General features: G+C 41.8%; 1 protein-coding gene and 1 long non-coding RNA gene across 6 annotated transcripts; one reads left to right on the forward strand and one right to left on the reverse strand.

Annotated features, from left to right (window-relative positions):
• Positions 1-1,667: 1,667 nt before the first annotated feature.
• Positions 1,668-3,948, reverse strand: LOC111074849 (keratin-associated protein 10-6). 2 transcript variants are annotated; one of them, XM_041592361.1, is made up of 4 exons: positions 3,840-3,948; positions 3,377-3,770; positions 2,228-2,347; positions 1,668-2,161 (listed from the first exon to the last, which is right to left on the reverse strand). In XM_041592361.1, exons 1-4 carry the CDS (start codon positions 3,853-3,855, stop codon positions 1,828-1,830), a joined length of 864 nt encoding a protein of 287 aa, XP_041448295.1. In that variant the 5' UTR covers positions 3,856-3,948; the 3' UTR covers positions 1,668-1,827. The 2 variants fall into 2 exon arrangements, with proteins under 2 accessions (XP_041448295.1, XP_041448294.1); XM_041592360.1 differs by having other exon boundaries at positions 1,668-2,347.
• Positions 3,949-15,337: 11,389 nt separating this feature from the next.
• Positions 15,338-16,469, forward strand: LOC111074857. Of its 4 annotated transcripts, none has more exons than XR_002607863.2 (5): positions 15,338-15,448; positions 15,516-15,687; positions 15,760-15,945; positions 16,001-16,241; positions 16,308-16,469. It is a non-coding gene; the product is annotated as an uncharacterized LOC111074857 (long non-coding RNA). The 4 variants fall into 4 exon arrangements; XR_002607865.2 differs by having other exon boundaries at positions 15,341-15,448; positions 15,566-15,687; positions 16,308-16,468; XR_002607866.2 differs by having other exon boundaries at positions 15,343-15,448; positions 15,563-15,687.
• Positions 16,470-21,436: the final 4,967 nt, after the last annotated feature.

Below are 21,436 nucleotides of genomic sequence, written 5' to 3' on the forward strand. Positions count from 1 at the left end.
AATTGAGGCACACACGCACCCCCTACTGAGAGTCTGGCTAAATGCTCTATAACAAAAATTTGCCATGTGGCACAGCTTGAATTGTGTTTGTGTGTATGGCACTCAAATCTCATAAAGCTAAATATTAGAGTCATAAACACATATTAATCATATGAATTTCGCTCTTTTTCATTGCAGGTTGGTGTTGTCTAAGCTACGACTATATTTTTTGGATGAACTGAAAATTGGATGGGAAAGGGAAAACATCTCATTAAAAAAGAAAAAAAACTGGAGGCTATTGACATAAAAACATGTTGTCTATTGCTGCTCGCGGGTGTTCCAACCTAAAAGCATGAGCAAAATTTGTCCCCTAAGCCTTTAGTGCCTCCCAAAGTCTTAACATGTCTGTACGCCTAAGCCACTAAACAAGCCAAGAGGCAGAGACAGGCAGAGCGAGAGAAAGTAAGCCTCGCACCTTCACATGAAGCGAGAAACTCCTGCTTGTAGCTGTAGCTGTAGCTGTGTACCCCCTCCTTGGGAAAAGCCATTGCCAAACATGTCTCGGAAAATGGCTGGCGGCTAAAAAGTCTGCGTTTACTTTTTGGTCGCCTATGCGAAACTGAAAGTCATGCGTTTTCCGCGCTTTCCGGGTGCCAGCGTGTTGATTTTACTTTTCAGCCTCTCTCTGCTTTCGCTGTTCACATTTCTGTTCTTTTAAGGGAAAAAGTGGAAGTGGAAGTGGAAATGGGATAGAGACTTGTGTGGGGTGGGGGATGGTGTAAGGCTTAGGGGTTAGGGGTTGTTGGGTGGCTGGGAGGCAGCTATTTTGCCAGCAATGTCATGCTGTGTCACGTTATTTATTTTTGCTGTAATTTTTGAGCCTGCTCCTCCAACCCGTTCCCCTGCTCCGTGCTGTTCCTCTTCTGTTTTTCTTTGCCACAAACTTGACGTCTTTAAATTAACATAAAAGAAACGTTAGGCTTTTCGATGGCGCTGTCGTGAGTTTGGGTCTGGGTGTGGGCGTGGCATATGTGCCCATTCCGTTTAATTATTTTGTTAAGCAGTTGTCACACAGGCGGCAGCGCCCGAGGGCCTTAAGCAGACACTTTATGGCCAGGGCCAAAAACTTCGTTGACTAAGCCGATAATACGGCAGCGAGGAGTCCTGGGTCCAAAAACTAACCCCAAAAACACTGGGGGCCAGCGAACAGCGGCGGCCCTGTGGAGCCGCCCGCCCGCCTCGATAAGCCTTAAAGCGCATTGTGGTCAGTTTTTCGGTGGCCAGATCTCTTTTATTTCTGTTTGCCCTTCTGCGTTTTGTGGCCCAAAATCCTGTTATGGCCTAATCTGGAGGGTTGAAGAGAGTACTACGGCGAGGACGAGGACGAGACGAGGGCGAGGGGTCACGCGTCTCTAAGCCAAATACCTTAAATACTTTTTGACGTTTTCACATGTGACTGGAACCAAAATATGTCGCACCCTTGGTCAACGGGGTTTCTCCCTTAAGTGGGTCGTAATTCGTTTTTGGCCACACATTGGGGTCTTTAGGGGGGTAATAATGTGACCCATACCCTGCCTCCATCAGTGTGTGTGAGTGCGACAAAACTTATTGGCTCGAGAACAGATGTGTGATGGCTCCTTCTTGAGTTCTAAAATCCTCAAATGGATACAAAAAACAAGCAGAGATTATTGTACATTTTTGTAGCTTTGCATACTCGTTTATTTGACTATATTATAGGCTTGGATAGAATCGATTAGACATAGTATATCAAGGTGGGGTTAGGTGGTGCTGCTCGATTGTTATGGGCTATCGTGATCGTGATCGTTATCGTTATCGTCTACGCCAGGTCTAGGCCGAGGGCTGCACACAGCGCGTGTTCTCGGGCAGATCGCAGATGCCCTTCAGGGCGTTGAAATACTTGTCGCCGCAGCTCACCTGCAGGGGCTTGCCGTAGCGGCAGATGTAGTAGTCGTTGCAGCTCTTCAGGGAGGCCATCATGAAGCCGTCGGGCTTGTTACGGCACACGTAGTGAGTGTAGGTGAAGATGTTCAGCTCCTGGGCTTGAGGCGCGACCTGCTGCTGCATTGCCTCCATAAGTAATCCGGCGGGACGGGTAGGACGAGGGGGTCTCACTTGCATGGAGGCGGGCTTGACCTTGACAGCTGCGCTGGCTCCGCTGCATGTAGTCGTAGTCTCCCCACAGACTGTAGTAGTCTCATCACATGATGTGGTGGTCTCTGTCGAACATGTAGTCGTAGTCTCCCCACAGACTGTAGTAGTCTCATCACAGGATGTGGTGGTCTCTGGCGAACATGTTGTGGTTGTCGTTGTCGAACATGTCGTTGTCGAACATGTCGTTGTCGAACATGTCGTTGATGTCGTTGTCGTTGTCGAACATGATGTCGTTGTTGTCGGTGTTGTTTTCGAACATGTCGTTGTTGTCGTTGTCGAACATGTCGTTGTCGAACATGTCGTTGTCGAACATGTCGTTGTTGTCGGTGTTGTTGTGGGTGTTGTTGTCGGTGTTGTTGTCGGTGTTGTTTTCGAACATGTCGTTGTCGAACATGTCGTTGTCGAACATGTCGTTGTTGTCGGTGTCGTTGTCGGTGTTGTTGTCGGTGTTGTTGTCGTTGTCGAGCATGTCGTTGTCGAACATGTCGTTGTTGTCGGTGTTGTTGTCGGTGTTGTTGTGGGTGTTGTTGTCGGTGTTGTTTTCGAACATGTCGTTGTCGAACATGTCGTTGTCGAACATGTCGTTGTTGTCGGTGTTGTTGTCGGTGTTGTTGTGGGTGTTGTTGTCGGTGTTGTTGTCGGTGTTGTTTTCGAACATGTCGTTGTCGAACATGTCGTTGTCGAACATGTCGTTGTTGTCGGTGTTGTTGTCGGTGTTGTTGTCGGTGTTGTTGTCGGTGTTGTTGTCGGTGTTGTTGTCTGTGTTGTTGTCGGTGTTGTTGTCGGTGTTGTTGTCGGTGTTGTTTTCGAACATGTCGTTGTCGAACATGTCGTTGTTGTCGGTGTTGTTGTCGGTGTTGTTGTCGGTGTTGTTGTCGTTGTCGAGCATGTCGTTGTCGAACATGTCGTTGTCGAACATGTCGTTGTTGTCGGTGTTGTTGTCGTTGTCGAACATGTCGTTGTCGAACATGTCGTTGTCGAACATGTCGTTGTTGTCGGTGTTGTTGTCGGTGTTGTTGTCGGTGTTGTTGTCGGTGTTGTTGTCGGTGTTGTTGTCGGTGTTGTTTTCGAACATGTCGTTGTTGTCGGTGTTGTTGTCGGTGTTGTTGTCGGTGTTGTTTTCGAACATGTCGTTGTCGAACATGTCGTTGTCGAACATGTCGTTGTTGTCGGTGTTGTTGTCGTTGTCGAACATGTCGTTGTCGAACATGTCGTTGTCGAACATGTCGTTGTCGAACATGTCGTTGTCGAACAAGTTGTTGGTGCAGACGGTGTGGTAACACAGGGTGATACGGTGGTCGTCGGACAGGGTGTCGGTGTGCAGGCAGAATCAACATCTTCTGTGACCAACGCCGATGACTGTACTGCAATGCATCCAGTGTTGTAGTTGACACATCCCTGGACCTTGGCGTCGAAAAAGCGGGAGCAGGTGCTTACCAGCGCCTGTCCTCCCTGACACTCGTAGTACTGAGAGCAGCTTCCCGGCACAAGAGCCCTGAAGCCGTCCGACTTGTCGACGCACACATAGCGACGATACAGCTGATTATTAATGGAGGTTGGCACGCCGGGCACACTAGCGGCACTGATACTGGCCACCAGCAAGGCGGCACAGGCAATTACTGCAATGGGGGGGGATATGGGTTAGGTTAGTCCTTGCTGTTTGACAGACAATAGTCCAAGATTCATACCGAATATGCTCTTCATTCTCAGATGGCAGCTATTCCTTTTGATTGCGGGTTCTATTCTCCTTGACAAGCTTGCGTACAAAGAGCTGTACTGGAATGGCAGTTTCGCAAGTGCCGCTGCCTTTTATACAGTGGCCCCCGCACGGAAGATACGTATCTTTACAATGCCCAAGTGACCCTTATCGATGGTCTGACATGTAGATGGAGGTTTGATATCTGTGCGTCTTGCGACGACAACCTTGATTTTGAAAGCTCGCGGTGGCGAGGGGGAATGGGATGCTGCTTTGATGCCGTGCGTTATCACCTCACGAATGTCATATGGCCTAAACTTTTCAATTTCAATAATTATTTCGCACGAATCGGTGCCAGGAACAGGCATGACACATCTCTCTGCATCTACAACGTGCTATTAATTAAGAGTTTTCGACTATCATCATTCGATATTTGACACTCGGCAACGGACATCCGACATTCAACATTCCAGCTCCGAGGATATTCTCTCTACCTCATCGCAAATACAAGCCCAGCCTCCCTCCCATTCTCATTCTCCTCCACTCCGTCCGGGTGTGTGTGTGTGTGTGTCCGTGCGGTCAGGGCCTGGTGACGTTAATTTATCAAAGGAATTTACAATTGTTTAATTAATTAGATGCATGCCGCATACGCACAAAGACAGCGGCTAGAGAGTTGAGAGTAAAGACATAGCCAGCATGCCAGACAACAAATGAGCAGGAGGCAGCAGCCATGATTTGAATTGCACATATTTGCCGTCTATGTCATGGCCCGAGTCCAGTAGTCCTTTTCAATCGTGTCTAAATAGATGTAAATGGGTGTTTGGTTTGGCAAGGACAAACCTGGGTTGCTTTCTACCATGATGTTAGTCCACCATTAACGGCTGATCATTCGATGAAATAAAGCTCTGCTATCGATTATTCATTCTTTGTATTTAATTTCCCTTCCACTTACACTACCCGACACGATTTTTCCTCAAGGAACAAAACCAACTTTTTCTTAAAGATTTGGGGCTTAGAAATGGTTTGATGATATTTTTTTTTCTATGGCAGAACTTTTTTTTTAAGAATTTTTGAAAACTGGTATTTTTGTAAATACCATTTTTGTGTTGTAAAGAACTTTGCTATTTTGAAAAGATAATTAAAACAGCTGGAAGTTAAGCCCAAACACTTTGTGATTTCAGCTTACCGTCTGGGAAATATAAAGCATTGAAATGCAAAAATTATGATTTTTGTGCGGTATTTTTTACGAAATTTTGACTTTAAAAACTCAGGAAAAGTCGAAAAAAAAATTATATCCTGTGTCCTAAAAGTCCATTTCCTGTCGCGTTTACCTAATCATAATTCAATTAAACCAAATTAGAAATACCTGAGATATGGGATTTCATTCCTTAACCCATACAACAATCAGTAATTTTTAGTCTTTTCAGTCAATTCTAAGGATATACAAACTTTTTTATTTGGTGTTATGTTGCTACAAGTTTTTAAACATAAGTGATACATTTGGTTTGCTAATGCTTGTTAACATTTTTTTAAATAATTTAAGTTTTCTGGCTGTCTTCCTTTTGTATTCGAACCAGATTCTCTTATGAGATTCCACACATAGTCGCCCATCATGTTCTCATTCCAAACACCTTGATAACGTTGTTCCATAGATTTAAATTGTTGATGAACGATGATTGCGACTAACGTCGCCTAGGTTTGTCGGAAAAAAGTCCAAGTGGGAGTGCAGGAAATGGACTTTTAGGACACAGGATATAATGTTTTTTTCGACTTTTCCTCAGTTTTTAAAGTCAAAATTTCGTAAAAAATACCGCACAAAAATCATAATTTTTGCATTTCAATGCTTTATATTTCCCATACGATAAGCTGAATTGGCTTAACTTCTAGCTGTTTTAATTATCTTTCCAAAATAGCAAAGTTCTTTACAACCAGAGGTAAGATACTAGAGTTATGTGAAAAAAACAAGCGCTACCTCTGAAAAAAGCTTTAAAAAAAATAACAGTCTTCAAAAATCATTTAAAAAAAATTTCTGCCATAGGAAAAAAAAAATCATTAAACCATTTCTAAGCCCCAAATCTTTAAGAAAAAGTTGGTTTTGTTCCTTGAGGAAAAATCTTGTCGGGTAGTGTTATCATTTAGTGGGGGGCTGCCCAAAAACTACCAAAATGCTACTCACACCCCGATAAAATGTCACGAACGTGTTGCAAACATGTGTTTTTTTTTTCCTGCTGAATGGTTTCCCCCTCGATAACGATCAATAGAGCAGCATGTGGTGGTGGTGCGGATCGTGCGGGCGCTCGTCAAATGCTTACTATGTAATTACAATCAAATCGATAAGAAATCAAGTCAAGTACAGGTCGTGGTCGTGGTCGTTGTCGTGTTCGGAAGTTGTACTCAAAAAAGTTCGTGCGTGCAAATCGCCTGTACAATCATTTTTCATGTCACATCAAAAACAATTACCAAAGTCGAGACTTGAGACGGAAATTTCTCATACGAGTATGCCCAGCAATAATTTGTTGCCTCTCTTTTTTTTTCATTTTTGCATGCAATTTTCAAACATTTACTTTATAAGAAATTGTAAACAATTATTTTCTGTGTTAGAAGTAAAATAAATTAAAATTCCCAGGAAAAGGTGAGAGTTTTTTACGGCTAAAATAATATACAATTTCTTAGAATCTGTGTGGAGTCTTTTTCGTAGCAAAATACTCCAAATGTGTTGTCTGATAGCAAGAACGGAGTTCCTGTTGTTATTTCCGTTCAGAATAATGCAATTAGCAGTCTCCAAATATATGATAAAAGTCGTTAGTTTATTTAGTTCAAGTATTTTGTAGGTCTCTATTAACCTTTTACAAATTCTATTCGAGGTATTTCCCAGCCGCTTAATCATATAATAACCATCTAATTTTATCCAACGAATATCTGAACCATGAACATTAATTTCAAATTAGAATTCAATTTGGTCAAAACGAACATTAGGAGCGGCGGTCAGGGGACACAAACCAAAATCCAAAAAAATATCCACACAGCAGCCAATGTTGTTGCTTGTTAAGCCATAAAATGTGTCTGTCTATTACCGGCAATTACATTAAAATCTCGACTACCCGACAACAACACCAGAAAATCTTTATAATAAAACATTTCAACGAAATTGAATTGAAATTTTGTTGGGTTTATTTTTTCATTTTTTTTTTTTGCCAGCTAGCAACCCTTTCATAGAAAGGTGGCTAGAAAGAGTCATGGCTGAGTGTCGTAATGGTTTAATGGGGTGGAGGTAGAGTGGACCCAACATTTTGGGTCAGCACCGCCTGCAGCGCATTAAGAGAAAGTTGCTGCCTTAAAAAGGGGGCGGCTCTGTAAAGGATACAAAAATCAATAGTTCAGTAGTTGAAAATTTAAATTTCTATGCAGCAAACAAAAAAAGAGACAAACAAATTTTAAATGTTTCATGTTTTGTTTCGAGCAGAGATTATTTATGCGACTTTATTTTACAGTTGACTTGAGGCAGACGAAAAATGCCAAAGAGCAACAAAAACAAAAGGAAGAAATGAAAGCAAAAAAGAAATCACTTAACCCTTGAGCAACCCCGACACATACGAAATTGACTTGAATTATCGAATTTCGTATCGGTCCCTGGTCTGGCTCTGGCTATGGCTATGGCTATGGCGACCCTTTTATCCAACTTGAACTCGAGTTCAGTCGGCGGAATGGCGGGCACACACACACACACACACACACATGGGGGCAGAATCAAACGGAATATAAATCAGTTTAATGATTTCTCTGCCAGCAAAAACAAAGCAGAAAAAAAACGTGGAATAGAAAAAGAGCGGGAGAGTGGGAGAGCCGAGGGGGAATTTCTTGTGTGTTTGCACTCCGCTTGGCGCCCGGAAACGGAAGCAGCGCCAGAGTGTGTGTGTGTGTGTGTGCGAACAAAAAAAAAAAAAGATGGCTATACTCTGAGAGGGGGAACTTTAAACGGTTTCTTGTACTTTAACTATCCCTGTGTCCTGCTGTCCTGCCCTGTGTCCTTTGTGCAGCGGAATCACCTTGTCGCAATGGCGGGGCGTACTCTGCGGAACATTGCCTTACACTTTGCAATTTCCTCACAGCGCAACAAGTGAGAGGGAAAGGCCCTGCTGAAGCCTCGACTATTTGATGGCCTGTAACTAGGAATATTCTTTAGGAGAATCTCTGTAAGGAGAGTGCTCTTGGTGGACAGAGTCTCCTGCCTTGATGAATCCATGTAGGAAATAATATTTTACGGGACATGTAGGTCTCCGCTCCCGATTCTTGGTCCAATATGCTCCGCTTGTATTGGTTGTGGGCATAAAAAGTAATCTAGCTTGTCCTTTTGCCACAGCATCGTCATCGTCATCCTCGTCATCGTCGTCGTTCTGGCGTGACCCCATTTCCCCTCAAATTAAGTTCAATCGAATTGCCTGCTACTCTGCCACAGTTTCCAATCAAAGTCTTTCAGCATGAGGCATGAGGCCAGCAAACGGAAGCTGCGAGATATGAAAAGGGAAGCGAATCGAATTAAGTCGGCAGCTGCTTATTGATTTTCATAAATGAAATGCAGCAACATGGATTGCTTGGATAAAACACACCACAGCACACCACAGCACAGCACAGCACACCACTTACCCATTCTGCTTTTAGGAGTCTCTGATGTCGAAGCTGATGCTGGGATGCTTTGGGTACTTGGAATTGTTATTCCGCATGCATTAACCGTTGCTGCTCTGCTGCTGCTGCTGCTGCTGCTGCTCGTCCCAGCCAGGTACAAACTTGCTGATAAATAATTTACAAGGAGACAAACTTTGGAAAGCTGCACGAAGACTGCGCTGAGAATCACTGACAATATAGAGAGCAGAGGAGAGCAGAGCAGAGCGGCCAGAATGGCCGGAAGGCATGAAGCAGTTTTGTCGCAACGCTAAAATAAATTCACTTGCATGCCAAGTACATTTACACACACACACACACAGGGATACAGGGGATACAAAGGATGCAGGATATAGTTACTCACACACACACACACACACAAGAGTATCCTCAGTCGACTGGCTACGCGACGATTCAGTGGAGTGCAAAGGGCCATTGGCTGGGAACTCTCCGACTCCGACTCGGACTGACTTATGGCAAGATAAGCAGACGAGTTTGAGTTACAGGTTAATTTATTATTGAAACTAATGTCTGCACCCCCTCAACTCGCCATTAGGGTGGGGCCAGGTGCCAGATGAGTCACATATCAGAATGGGCAAATCGGAATCAGAGTGCTGGTCTCCGCAGGGGTAGGCGAAGCGCAAATTATGAAACTCGACTTGACAAATGTCACTGACATTAATTAATCGTTGAGATACGACAGGAACTGCGCCTCAGCTGTTGGCCTGTGCGCCCGGCCACACCATGTGGTGCACGTACAGTCAAGGGCATTGGGCAGGGACAGGGACAGGGGCATGGGCATGTGAAGGGGATTTGCTGGTTGGGTTATGTCCGGGAAGGTGTGGTCATTCATTTGCTGTGGGTTGCTTACTGAAGAAATTAAGAGAACTTTTGCTTTGAAATACAATCAAATACATCCAAAAATATCCCCCTATATCGATACACCTTCTTCATTCATTCACTGTGTGCTAGCTCCTGCCATTTTATGCATCCTCCGTAGTCCACACTTGATTTACCTTTTCGCAAAATGACAGTCTTGGGCATGTGGAAACTTTATGATTTATATGCCATATAAAAACTTATTTTTATCATCAACGCACTTGCGGAGTCATCAGCAGCATATCAGGGGCATAGGGAAAGTGCCCCAGCAAATCCCTTTACAATATACGAAATCCACAAAATTTCACAACGCAGGAGCTTGAAGGATCTTTAGCGAGCGAGTGAGCGAGCGAAATCCATATAAAGAAACACGCAAACACATAAAATCCACAAACAAACGTGCCCATATGCGAGCAAGTATATACTTAGTATATGTACATATGTCTATGTGTATGTGTATGTGTGTGGGACTGTACATAAAAAGTAACGCTGGTATAAAAATAAGCTGAAATATGCACACACACACACCTTGACGATTTGCTGAAGGAGTAAAAATTGTACAGTGGAATTTACACGCTAAATGCGTCCCTAAAGAGAGCAAGCGAAAGTCATTAAATGGCCCCGGCCAGCAGCTGGAAGGAAGACACCGCCACACACCACACCAATCCACACCACCCTCGCAGTAGGCACCAAAAAGGTTTTACATGTCATTGCGGAGAGCCCCCCCCCCCAATGGAGAGTGGAGAGTGTAGCCAGAAATTGACATAAATACATAATGAGCAGCAATTTTCGTACCTGCTGCACCTCCACAGATACATATGTGTGTTGTGTGCTCAGAAAATGGCAGACGGCAAAGTGCGTGGGACTTGGGGCTAAAAAAGCGTAAACTTTTACTTTAATTTCCCGCCGGAATTGGCCCAAGAAATGGCAAATGGCCGCACGGCTAAGCCATTGGGCCAAGAAAAGCGAAGCTGTCAACATTTTTTGCCATCAAAGCGCCTAGTTGTATGCAATTAATGTGTGTGTGTGTGTGTGTGTGCCCCACCCCCGACTTGAGGCCTCCAGGCGTGGGGCTTTGAGGAAACTACTTACGAGGCACTACAAACGGCACGGCAAAGCCTAAAGAAATGAAATTCCTCTACGAATTTTGTATGCCCTTACGGAAGTGACAAACGAACGTTTACGTTTTTACTAATGTAATGAGATGTGTATCTGGCTGTTTTTTACTTTTAGCAAATTACTTACGTGACTGATAGGCCATCAATCAGTTGATATCTTATCTTATCGCATCAAATCTTACAGCTACATAACATACATAACGTAAAGATAGGAGCAGAACCATTCATTCCATAACGAAATGAAATAACTGCATACAAAATACTACTAATAAAATATCTAACGAGGTGGAGGAGTTCCCCGTTTTTCCCTGTTGTTGGAAATACCCTTTAGGAAGACATCGCTTTTGGGCTGTGGACTGTGGGCTGTGCTCTAATATTAAGGCCAAGTTGTTGGCTGGCAAAGTTCACACGAAGCCAAAAAGGAACGACAATTCCCGTGAGACATTTTCAATTATTTATGCTCAGGCGATGGAGGAGGAGGAGGAGGAGGAGTGAGGGGCTCAAGCCCTGGCCATATGTGTCGTGTCCTATTCTGTGGCTGTCGTGTCCGTGGCAGGACTGTCACTTGACAAATTTGCAGCCATGTCCATGGCCAGCTTTAATGTGGTCCAAGACAGCCAGACAGCCAGACGGCAAGGAACGTGAAAATTTCGTTAAGAAAATTATTTACATTTGCAAATTTTATGAGCTTTGTTTTCACGACTGAGACGGGAGACGGGAGACGGTAGCCAGGTGAATGGGCTAGCGCTCGGAGCTGGATCTCTCCCACATGGCTGCATATTTAATGTATGACTGGAAAAGCAAGTGTGTGTGTGTAAGTGTGTGTGTGGTGTGTGTGTGGAGTGTGCTTTGCACCCAATCCACCCACCAAAGCATATACTCGTACTCGTAAGTATTCGGCTGACTCTGACTCTGGGCCGCTGACTCCTCTTACCCTACACGTGTCGTACTTTTTAACCGTATTAAATTACATCCCTGTTGGCGTTTATTAATGGCGCAAACTTTTAATGAGAATGTGCATATTTAATTGCAAAGTCAAGAGGGAAACAGAGAGAGAGAGTGTAAGAGAGTGTGAGAGAGTGTGAGAGACCTCCGTGCCAGAGTGTTTTTTTTTTTTTGGGTGCTGCCATGGCAACCGCTAAGATTCTGCTGCTTCCCATTTTTGCACATTTTTCGGGCTCTGTCGAGCTCACCAATATTCCCAACATTCTCCTGCAGGAGTCGAGGTATTTGTTTACCTGCTGCTGCTGCTACTGCTATTCCTGCTGTGGGAATGGAAGTGAAATGGGTACTGGGAATGCCACTTAGCGGCAACATCTCATCAGCATTAATGTGCCCAGGTCGTCGTCATAATCAGCGCTGAGGTCGCAAACGCCAAATTGCCTCAATGTTTGCTTTGTTTTGTGCTCACTTTTCAGACATAGTACCACAGCACGGCCACAGCAGCGAAAGGTCCATTAAAAATGTGAACTAATTTGGAGAGGTTATTAACAGAGGATCGTGGAGAAGGGGTTTTAAGTGTGGAGCTTGGTTTAGGACATACATTTGACACAGTTTTAAAAGCGCGAAATGATGTTGCTGACGTAAGCTGAAAGAAACGATTTAATATTAATTATAACCTAAAGGTTTTTCTTGCTGCGTTGAAGGAATTCTCTGAGCTGTTTATTCAATTCAAAATTACCCAAAAATCTGTAACGAAAAATTCTACTTCAACAAATCAAAATGTCTGCAACTGCTCGAAAACATCTCCATTTCAATTAATATAAAAAACTGAAATGGGGAAAACTCCATGAAAATGCACTCTGCAAAACTCCCAGGGAAACTCCAAATGTGATTGGCTCTCAAATGTAATTAATTGCGGCAGCGAGAGCAGCAAATGAAGCTCAAATCATTCCATTCCTGTAAATGGTATCGTTTTATTTTCGTATACATTAAAGTTTATAATTTGATTAAAAGTTCGCTGGCGGGTACAGTAAAGCCCCTCACCGTGGTGTAAAGGTGTCATTTAACACAATCAACTCTGAAATGGAGTGCAAAACATCCCGTGGCTATGGTTTATTTGCCAGTCGCAGACCAAACCCAAAACAATTAATAGAGTTGCATGCGAAAAACCTTTTTGGTTCCAGAGATTGTTGCCATTTTGAGTTAGTGCAAAAGTTGTAGAAGCGCCACAAAAAAAAAAAAATGCAAAAGCAACAGCAACAGCAACAGCAGTAGCAGCTGAAAAAAAAAGATTGAAAAAATATTTTGCCAGGGCGGATGTTGGAGGCGCCAATACAGAGCTCCATTTCCGTTTTTTTCATTTTTTTTTTTGTTCCCTACCACCAAAAAGAACATACATACATTGCATACATTTTGTGGCACAAACACACACACACATGCAGATGTCGAGGCGTATACGTAATATTTTCTGAAAATTTGTTCGTGTGTTGTGTGTTAGGTTCGCGTTGGGGGGTTCAAAGGTTGGCTGGTTGGGGGCACACACTCATAAAAATAAACTGAAATTGTCAAATAAATGTATGTATTCAGAAACGAGTGAAGGAGTGAGGAAGAGTGAGAGACGAGCGAGGTAGAGTTGGGGCAAAAAGTGTCTCACGCTGCTGCTGCTGCTGCTGAAAAGTATGCAATGGTAATGGACTTTTAATGTTTGTATTTTTGCGTTTCTCCACTCTGAATGGTAGGGTGTGTGTTTCTCTCTCTGTGTCGGTGTGTGTGGGAGTGGGTAGTACCAGCGACGCGTTCGGCATTATTATTTCTATATAAATATAAATTTGTTGAATAATGGTTGGTGGACTCTCTCTCTGTTGGTCCTTGTTGAATGCAGAATCGAGAATGGGGTTCTGGTATCATGAACTGCTGGGGGGAAATGGCGAATCAACAACGAATCAAATGCAAGGAAATATATACGAAACTGTGCTCTAAACATAACTTAAAGGTTTCCATATAACAAATACTGCCAATCGATTTTAGTTTAAAAGAAGTAACTGTATATATTTTTTAAAATTAATCAAATATCCATACCACATAGTTTTATTTTTTTGCTGCACTCAATCACAAAAATAGTATTTTATTTCGATTAAATTTAAAAGCTTATCCCAAAAATTAATTTTGAAAATTCGTACGTAAGTTCGTAAGCAGCCATTAATTCTTGTTTAGAAAACGACTAGTTTAAGGCTCTATAGAGATCTCTTTTAGATCTTTCCTCTTAAGTTTCTATGGGGATATAGGGGCACCCCACTCGTAACGACCCAAGCCAGCCACAACAGTATCTTTTGCAGACATACTATACTTCGTACCTCTCCCCAGACACGTTCTATTCATCATTCATTCGCCCCATGCTTGCCTTTTTTTCTGTGTGTCTCTCTCTTGGGGGAAGCCCCGTTACGCTTCATTAAAAACCACTTGGATATTTAAATACGCCCATAAATGTTGCTCCACCACCACCACTAGAGCCGTCGCCAAAAAAAAAAAAGCGCACGACCCCTCGTTGGAAGAGCCAAAACAAATGATGGCCCTTTCAACCCGCCAATTGTCAACTCGTTTCAACTGGGGGGAATTGCCCTACCCCCAGAAACAGCAATCCCCTCCCCCACTTGAAACGCATCTCGTTGTATGGCATGACATTAACCCCATGACACCCACAAAAAAAAAAAAACAAGCAAAAAAGGTTTGGCAGCAAAAATTATAAACCACTCGAGCATATTTTGCAAGTCCACACACACACACACACACACACAAGCACGCCCACTCCACAGCACTACCCTGCAGCTCATCAGGATTGCAATTTTTCACCGAGAATCAAACAGCAGCAGAAAAAAGCTTTGAAACGGAAATGCGACCAAACCAAAACCGGATATGAGTGAGGGATATACACAAATATGTATTTATGTGTTGTATTGTGTGCTGTATGCCCAAATGTGTGTGCTTGTGTGCATATGAGTGTGTGTTTATATAGCGGCAATATACATACATATAGTCGAGACCGCGTCGCGTCAACCTATAAATAAAAGAAATGCGAGCCTCGACGTAATCCTCATCGTCTGTTGCCTGTCGCCTGCCCAACGTGGAAGTATGCAACAAATTTTTTGTGCCCACACACCCACGCCCCCCGTCACCCCCATCGCTAACCCCCTCTGTGTTTGGTTATTAAGGAGCATCAAGGGGCGGACGGACTATGGCAATGCTTTTTAAAATATATGAGCATACTTTTTGGCTGCCTGACAGTCAAAGCGCACACTGGGAGGGTGAGAAGGAGAGAAGAGGACCGACCGGAAGCCAGTGAAATTATTTTTAAACGCTTGCAGACGGATGTGTGTGTGTTTGTGTGTGTGTGTGCAGCGCCCGCAGAATGTAACGTTATATTATGAAACAAAAGCTCAGAAAAAACGTCAAGCTCTGGCAATGGAAATGGAGACGAACAACCACACGACAGCAGGGACAGTAGTGGGTACAGGAGGGGGGTGCGAGGCGAATGCGCTTTAAATGTCAGCCATTTATTAAGTTGGCCCAAAACGCAGTAGACGGGCAAATGGCAAAACGGCGAATGTCAGACTGGACCAGAAATCGCAATCACTTAGACGAAACGAAACGAAACGAGACGACAGATGCGATGCGATGAGGGACATTCCCGGGGTTGAATGTGGGCGCGTATAGCAGGGAAAGAGGAAGGGAGAGCTCCAAAGACATTTTTGGTAATTGGGAGAGTGCAGAGTGGATTCCCGATGGATACCAATATATTTAATAATTTTTTTAGGATCAAATTGGATTGCTTTTGTCTGCTAGAAAAAATTGATCAAAGTATACCGTTTGGAAAACATTCAAATTTGTAAATTCTAAATTGTTCTTAATTTATTTTTTGTTTCTTTTATTTTTAGAATGTGAGTACAAAATTATTGTAAAATTAAAATGGAATATATTACTGAAAATAGCTGAACACATAACACAGGTATGTAAACAGGCATCTAGTTGAAGAACCACTTTAAGGTTCATTTCCTACCGCCCAAAATTAACAGTAATACAAATATCATTCACCTATGAAAAAAACACTTTGGATCCCAAGCAGGGCACCCCTTATTATGCACGAAAAAAGGGATCCAAAACCTTGAGCTGCGAATTGCCCCCCAATTTATAATTACTCACTCATTCAAGGCAAACAATTTGAATGCTTCGCCAACAAACAAAAAAGTTGGTTTTTTATTATTTTTTTTAGGGGTTGCCACGAATTTTCTTTTATTTTTATTTTATTTTTTTTAACAGAAAACATGAAAGGAGTCCGCTTGGCATCCGACTAGAATATACTTATTACTCAAGTTTATTTTAAGATCAAAATGCAATTTGGTGGGAATGCCTTGGGATTTGACTTCAATTGCTCCCAACTGTTTTTTTCCGCTGTTTCTGCTGCTGCAAATAATTATCAAGAATTCACACAAAACACACTTTTGGGTAATGTTTTGCATCTATATTAAATAATGCTTAAATAATATCAGACCTCATATAGGGATGCCAAAGGGGAATAACAAAATCTGCTATTTATTCTATTAAATTTTTGTATCTGCTGGATGCGACGCTTCTGCTAAGCGGCTTCTGCTAATCTTCCTCCTGCTGGGCCACAGCCCAGTGTCAAACGTGTCACTGGCAAGATTTAACTCAAGATTTACACAGCAAAAAAAGTTCTACGCAAAGAGTAGGATTTTTGTATTAAATATGAAACAGGAATAATATTAAACTGTCCACAAAAGGTGTGTATTGCTGTATCATTTTTTGTTATGGAAATCATTTTATTAATTGCATATCCTCGCACTTAGATCAATATGAGCTCCGATATGTATTTTCTAACACTTATTCTTTGGCAAGGACACGCTCTGAAAAACGACACTTGATCGCTTTCCGCTGCAATCTTTTTGTATGTAAATTAATTATAGTAACTAAATTGACTTAAAGTGCACTAAAATCAATTTAATTGTAAAATGATTTGCTTTAATGTCGTTGCATACCTCCCTCTAGATACCCGCTAGTCTTTTGAATTTTCCAGGGTATGGAAGAGAAGAAAAATTTATGTTTAAATTGTTCGCTGGCCAAATTAATTGAAACTTTATTTGGATTATGAAATTAGCACACGGCCAGCGGACCAGTGGAGTTCTTCTTTCCCCAGCATTTAAGCGCTTTTTAATTAGGTTTCACATTTTTCTACCCCGCGGACTGTGGGACTGGTTGGGGGGGGAGTAGCAGTAGCCAGCGTTGGCTTTTGAAGTGGATCATTAGGATGAGTGTTGGTGGTGGCTCAGTGGTTTCAGTGGCTGACCGGGCACGGGGGGGGTGGGCAGTTCATAAATTGGCGCCACTTTTTAATTGTGTGGAAAAATGCTTCAACTAGAAAATAATAATTTGTCGAATTTGTTGAATGAAAATGCAATTAAACTTTCGACTTGAAAGGTAGAAGGCAGGCAGGCAGCGGGCAAGGCAGTCAGGCAGGCAGCAAGCAAGCAAACCAAATTGAGATGGACATGAAAACGACGGCCAAATGGCATTTGAGGCAATCAAGCGGCAAAATGTAAATGAAAATGGACAAGAGAGCCAGAGAGCGAGTGAGCGAGGCAAAAGTTTTCTTTTGGCCTAACCGAAAATCATTCATGAAATTTGATTGACTGCATCAATGAGTAAATGACTTCAACCACTGACAGATGAACCGAGACACACACACAAACACACACACACGGGGCTGCCTGTGGGGCAAAAAAGTTTCGTTCGTTTCGTGCGGCGGAAATGTCCTGACAATTCCTGACTCAACTTTTCCCCACACAATAACAAAACCTCTCGTCTGTCTGTCTGTCTGTCTGTCTGTCTGTCTGTCTGTCTGTCTCTATCACTCTGTCGAGCTCTTTCTCTCTCTCTCTCTCTCTCTGTGCCTGTTGGTGCTCTCGCTCATGAAAATTGACAATCAAATTGCAAATAGCTTTATCTTGTAGTTTGCTTATTTATTTATATCATTTCGTACACTTCCTGTGGGTAGCATGCAGGCAGGCAGGCAGGGCAGGGCTGGGCACAGGCAGATGGCGGCCATAGTTGTTAAGCTTATGCCCTGTCTCGCTCGCTCCCTCGCTCGCTCGCTCGCACGCTTCATCTATGTGGCCGCCATTTTGTACGAGTGTGTGTGTGTGTGTGATTGCCTGTCCTTTTTGGCCTGTTATCCTTGGCTTATGTTTTCAATTAAATTTCCATACAATTTTCATGACATGATGAACTACCTAGGGCCTGGGCCTGGGCCTGGGCAGCAGCAGCAGGACTCTCGACTCGACTCGACAGGACTCTGAACTCGGATTCCGATTCGGACTGGACTCTGCTCTCAGCTGTGACTGACTGAAGGATGATGCTAGCCCCCGCCCCCCGCCCTTTTGTCGGTGTGTGTGTGTGTGTGTCAGTCAATTTATTTAATAACAAACGCACAGGACACAGGCACAGATACGCAGCAAGTTACAATAGCCCCCCCACCCACCCTCCACTCAACAATTCCAGATCCATCTCCTGTTCCATCATAAAAATCTCCACAGAGATTTCTGAATAAATCAAGAGCCAAATATTTTATTTCATTTCATTTTCACTTTAATAAAATAGACAAAAAGAAAAAAGAAAAGAACAATAAATAAAGGCCAGTCTGGAGGGGCAGACGAAGCTTTTGATACACTTTCGTAACAATTCATTCCCATGGGGGGATCTTTTATGTAATAAACCGATCTCTACTCTACATTCTGCACCAAAAATATGGCTTAGATCAGGTTCGATCAGGTTCTAACATCAAATTAAAATCATAATACCCGCTGCAAGGGTAACCAAAAGAGACTGATGGAAAAGAATGCAAAGATATGCGCAACAGAGTCAGAGTCAACGGAAGCGAAAAGAGTCAGAGCTATGGGGGGGTACAGGGACACGAAAAATCAGAAGAAAAGAGTCAGGGGGTCAGAGACAGAGACAGAGAAATCAGAAGAGAAAAGAGTCGTAGTGCTGGGGGTCAGGGCTGGCATAGAGACAACGGAAGAGCAGCAGTCGTAGATGGGGTCACGGACAGGGCCAACGGAAGTGAAATAACGAGAGATAGGGTCAGGGACAGGAACAGAGAACAGGAACAGGAGCAGGGAACACACTCAGAGCTGGCTATAGCTCCACAAACAGAATAAGCAACAACAAAACTGTTTTGTATCTGACTGCTGGAAATTCATCATGCAACTTTTTTTTTTTTTTGCAAACTTTTTCTTTCCCTTTGACTTTGCGGAATAACTGAAACTGTATATGATTGACATGATTTTTCTATTGTACCCAAAATGCTTGAAGGGTTCTTCGTTCTTGGAATGCAGAGAAAATGAGTTCGTTGGCAAGAAGGAAACGAAAAGCATTCGGTGATGGACAACACAAGTAAATGACAGATGCAAATGACAGAGAGTGAGAGAGAGAAAGGGAGAGGAGTGAATGAATTTTAACAAACGGCAAAAGGTACACCATCTGCATATTATTTGTATTCCAGCTTCAGATATGATAATCGAATGGAAGAAGAACTTCAACCTTCTAAAAATGATTAAAAATAATTAATATAAATATAAATAAAATAAAATATTATGGCAGCTACAAATATGACAATTAAATGCAGAAGAAACTTTTACTAGAAATTTCAACCTTCTACAGATGTTATTAAAATATAAATATAATAAATATAATATAATATAATAAATATATACATATGTACATAATTAAATATAATAAAATATTTTTCCAGATATGATTATTGAATGAATCTACAGCTATTATTAAAATATAAATAAAAATAATAAATATATATATATATATATAAATAAAATAAAATATTATTCCAGCTACAGATATGATAATTGAATAGCAAATAAACTTTTACTAGAAATTTCAACCTTCTACAGATGTTACTAAAATATAAACTCCTCAATATTTGGAACCACAGATATGTGGCATTCAGATTTAAGGCAGATTAAATACCCTTAAAATATATACCCAGCCATATCCTTGACTTGTCTTCTCGCAAGTCTAACTTGACATATTCCAATCACATTCCAGTTTTCTGCGCACATTTTCTCCATTGCGGTTTGGTGTATAAGCCATCAAAATACTTGTAGCCGATTGCTTCTGCTCGACTTGCCACCGGAGAGAGTCCAGTCGTCAGATTTACTTTATTATTTATATCAATCAACCGTTAACCAAAATTGCTGCGGCAATTGATTTCCGTAGGACATTGAAGCAAACAAAGTGCTGGGCGAACTATCAAAACAACCGCATTTTTGATGGGATATATGTATATGCATGCAGAGATGAGAGAGAGAGAGAGAGGGTGAGTGGCAGGCTGGGCAACCGGCTCTGGCTCTGTCAGACAGGCTGACAAAAACAATAAACCAATGAATTTGAGATGGGCATAAATAACAAAGGGCACCAAAAAAAAAATCAAAATGGAAATAATCGAAATGAGTGTGTGGGTGGGTGGGTGGGTATAAAAGTTAATTTCACTTATCTGGATCGCTTCATTTAACTGTGGCAAAGTGGGTGAAACTTTAATGGATAAGGCAGGAGAACCCGCCCAGAGGGAGGTCCAACACAAAGTAGGAGTCAAGGAGTATACCAGGTAGGGGATAGCCATGCCACACAGCCAACCAGCAGCAACATCATTTCAATCAAATGTATTTTGTTTATGACAGGCAGAGCAATGAGCAACGGGGCAGAGAGAGAGAGAGAGAGAGAGAGAGAGCTGAAGCCAAGGCATGATTTATCATTATGCGACTCAGCCAACGCACCCAAACCCAAGCCCAATCCTGACTCTGGCTCCATCTCTGCCTCTGCCCTGCCACTCGGACCGGGTTGTTATGCAACATAAGTATATGTTCAATATATAATAACATGAAATATATGATTGCCTGCCACATAAATAAAACAGCAGGGCATAAATGTTACAAATGAACAGACGTCAGGCGAAAAATGTTACGCAGCCTTCACTCCACAAAAAAGCGAAACACGAAACATCATAAAATGCATATAATATACATATGGAAAATGGATTAAATGTGTATGTTATGTTATATGGTGTAGTGATGCCTCAAAAGAAGTGCCATAAGCTGCACTAACAAATTGTACTTAAATGAGTCAAATATATTATTAAAATGGTTAGAAAATGGTTAGTAAATGTTTCATAAATAGTTGAGCTATGACATTAATTTTAGTTTTTAGGAAAAAACAGTGGGGTTTTAATCCCACTGGAAGATTTCTATAGCTGAATGGCTCTAATGTTGATTGAATTCGTTTTGAGAAGAGAACATTTTTTGGGTGTGAAATATAGGACATAATTCATATTATACTTATATTAATAATAATTATTATATAAATATTTTATACTATAATAATAATTATTTATATATATTATAATTATTTATTATTATTTTCTGACAGTTTTCTTGTGGCCAAAATAATTATATTTATATAAAATATACTTAATAATAATAATAATTATTTATATATGTATATTATAATTATTTTTTATTATTTTCTGACAGTTTATTGTAGGCAAAAAAATTTTACGTCTTCTGTGACAGTATTTGCAGATAAAATACTTATGTATTAAAGTGTATAATGTAATCAAAAATATTAAAAACTATTAAAGTTCGACTCCCTGTGAGGCAAAGTCAATGCCCCATGGCCCATTTCTCCGCTGGTATAGAATGTCGAATTGGAATACTTTTCAAATATAGATAGCATTTGCTGTTCGGTACTCGTATGCTCATATTGTTGCCAGATTGTCGTTGCAGATATCAAAATACATGACTATGGCACAGATATATATCTGTGAAGATGTTTAATTTCCTAAAAACAAGATTCGGAAGCAGCGTTATCAATGGGCTACCAGAATGCATTAAATACAAAAAAAGCCTAT

This window comes from Drosophila obscura, unplaced genomic scaffold (assembly GCF_018151105.1).
Source record: "Drosophila obscura isolate BZ-5 IFL unplaced genomic scaffold, ASM1815110v1 contig_179, whole genome shotgun sequence".
NCBI classification, from domain to species: Eukaryota; Metazoa; Arthropoda; class Insecta; order Diptera; family Drosophilidae; genus Drosophila; species Drosophila obscura.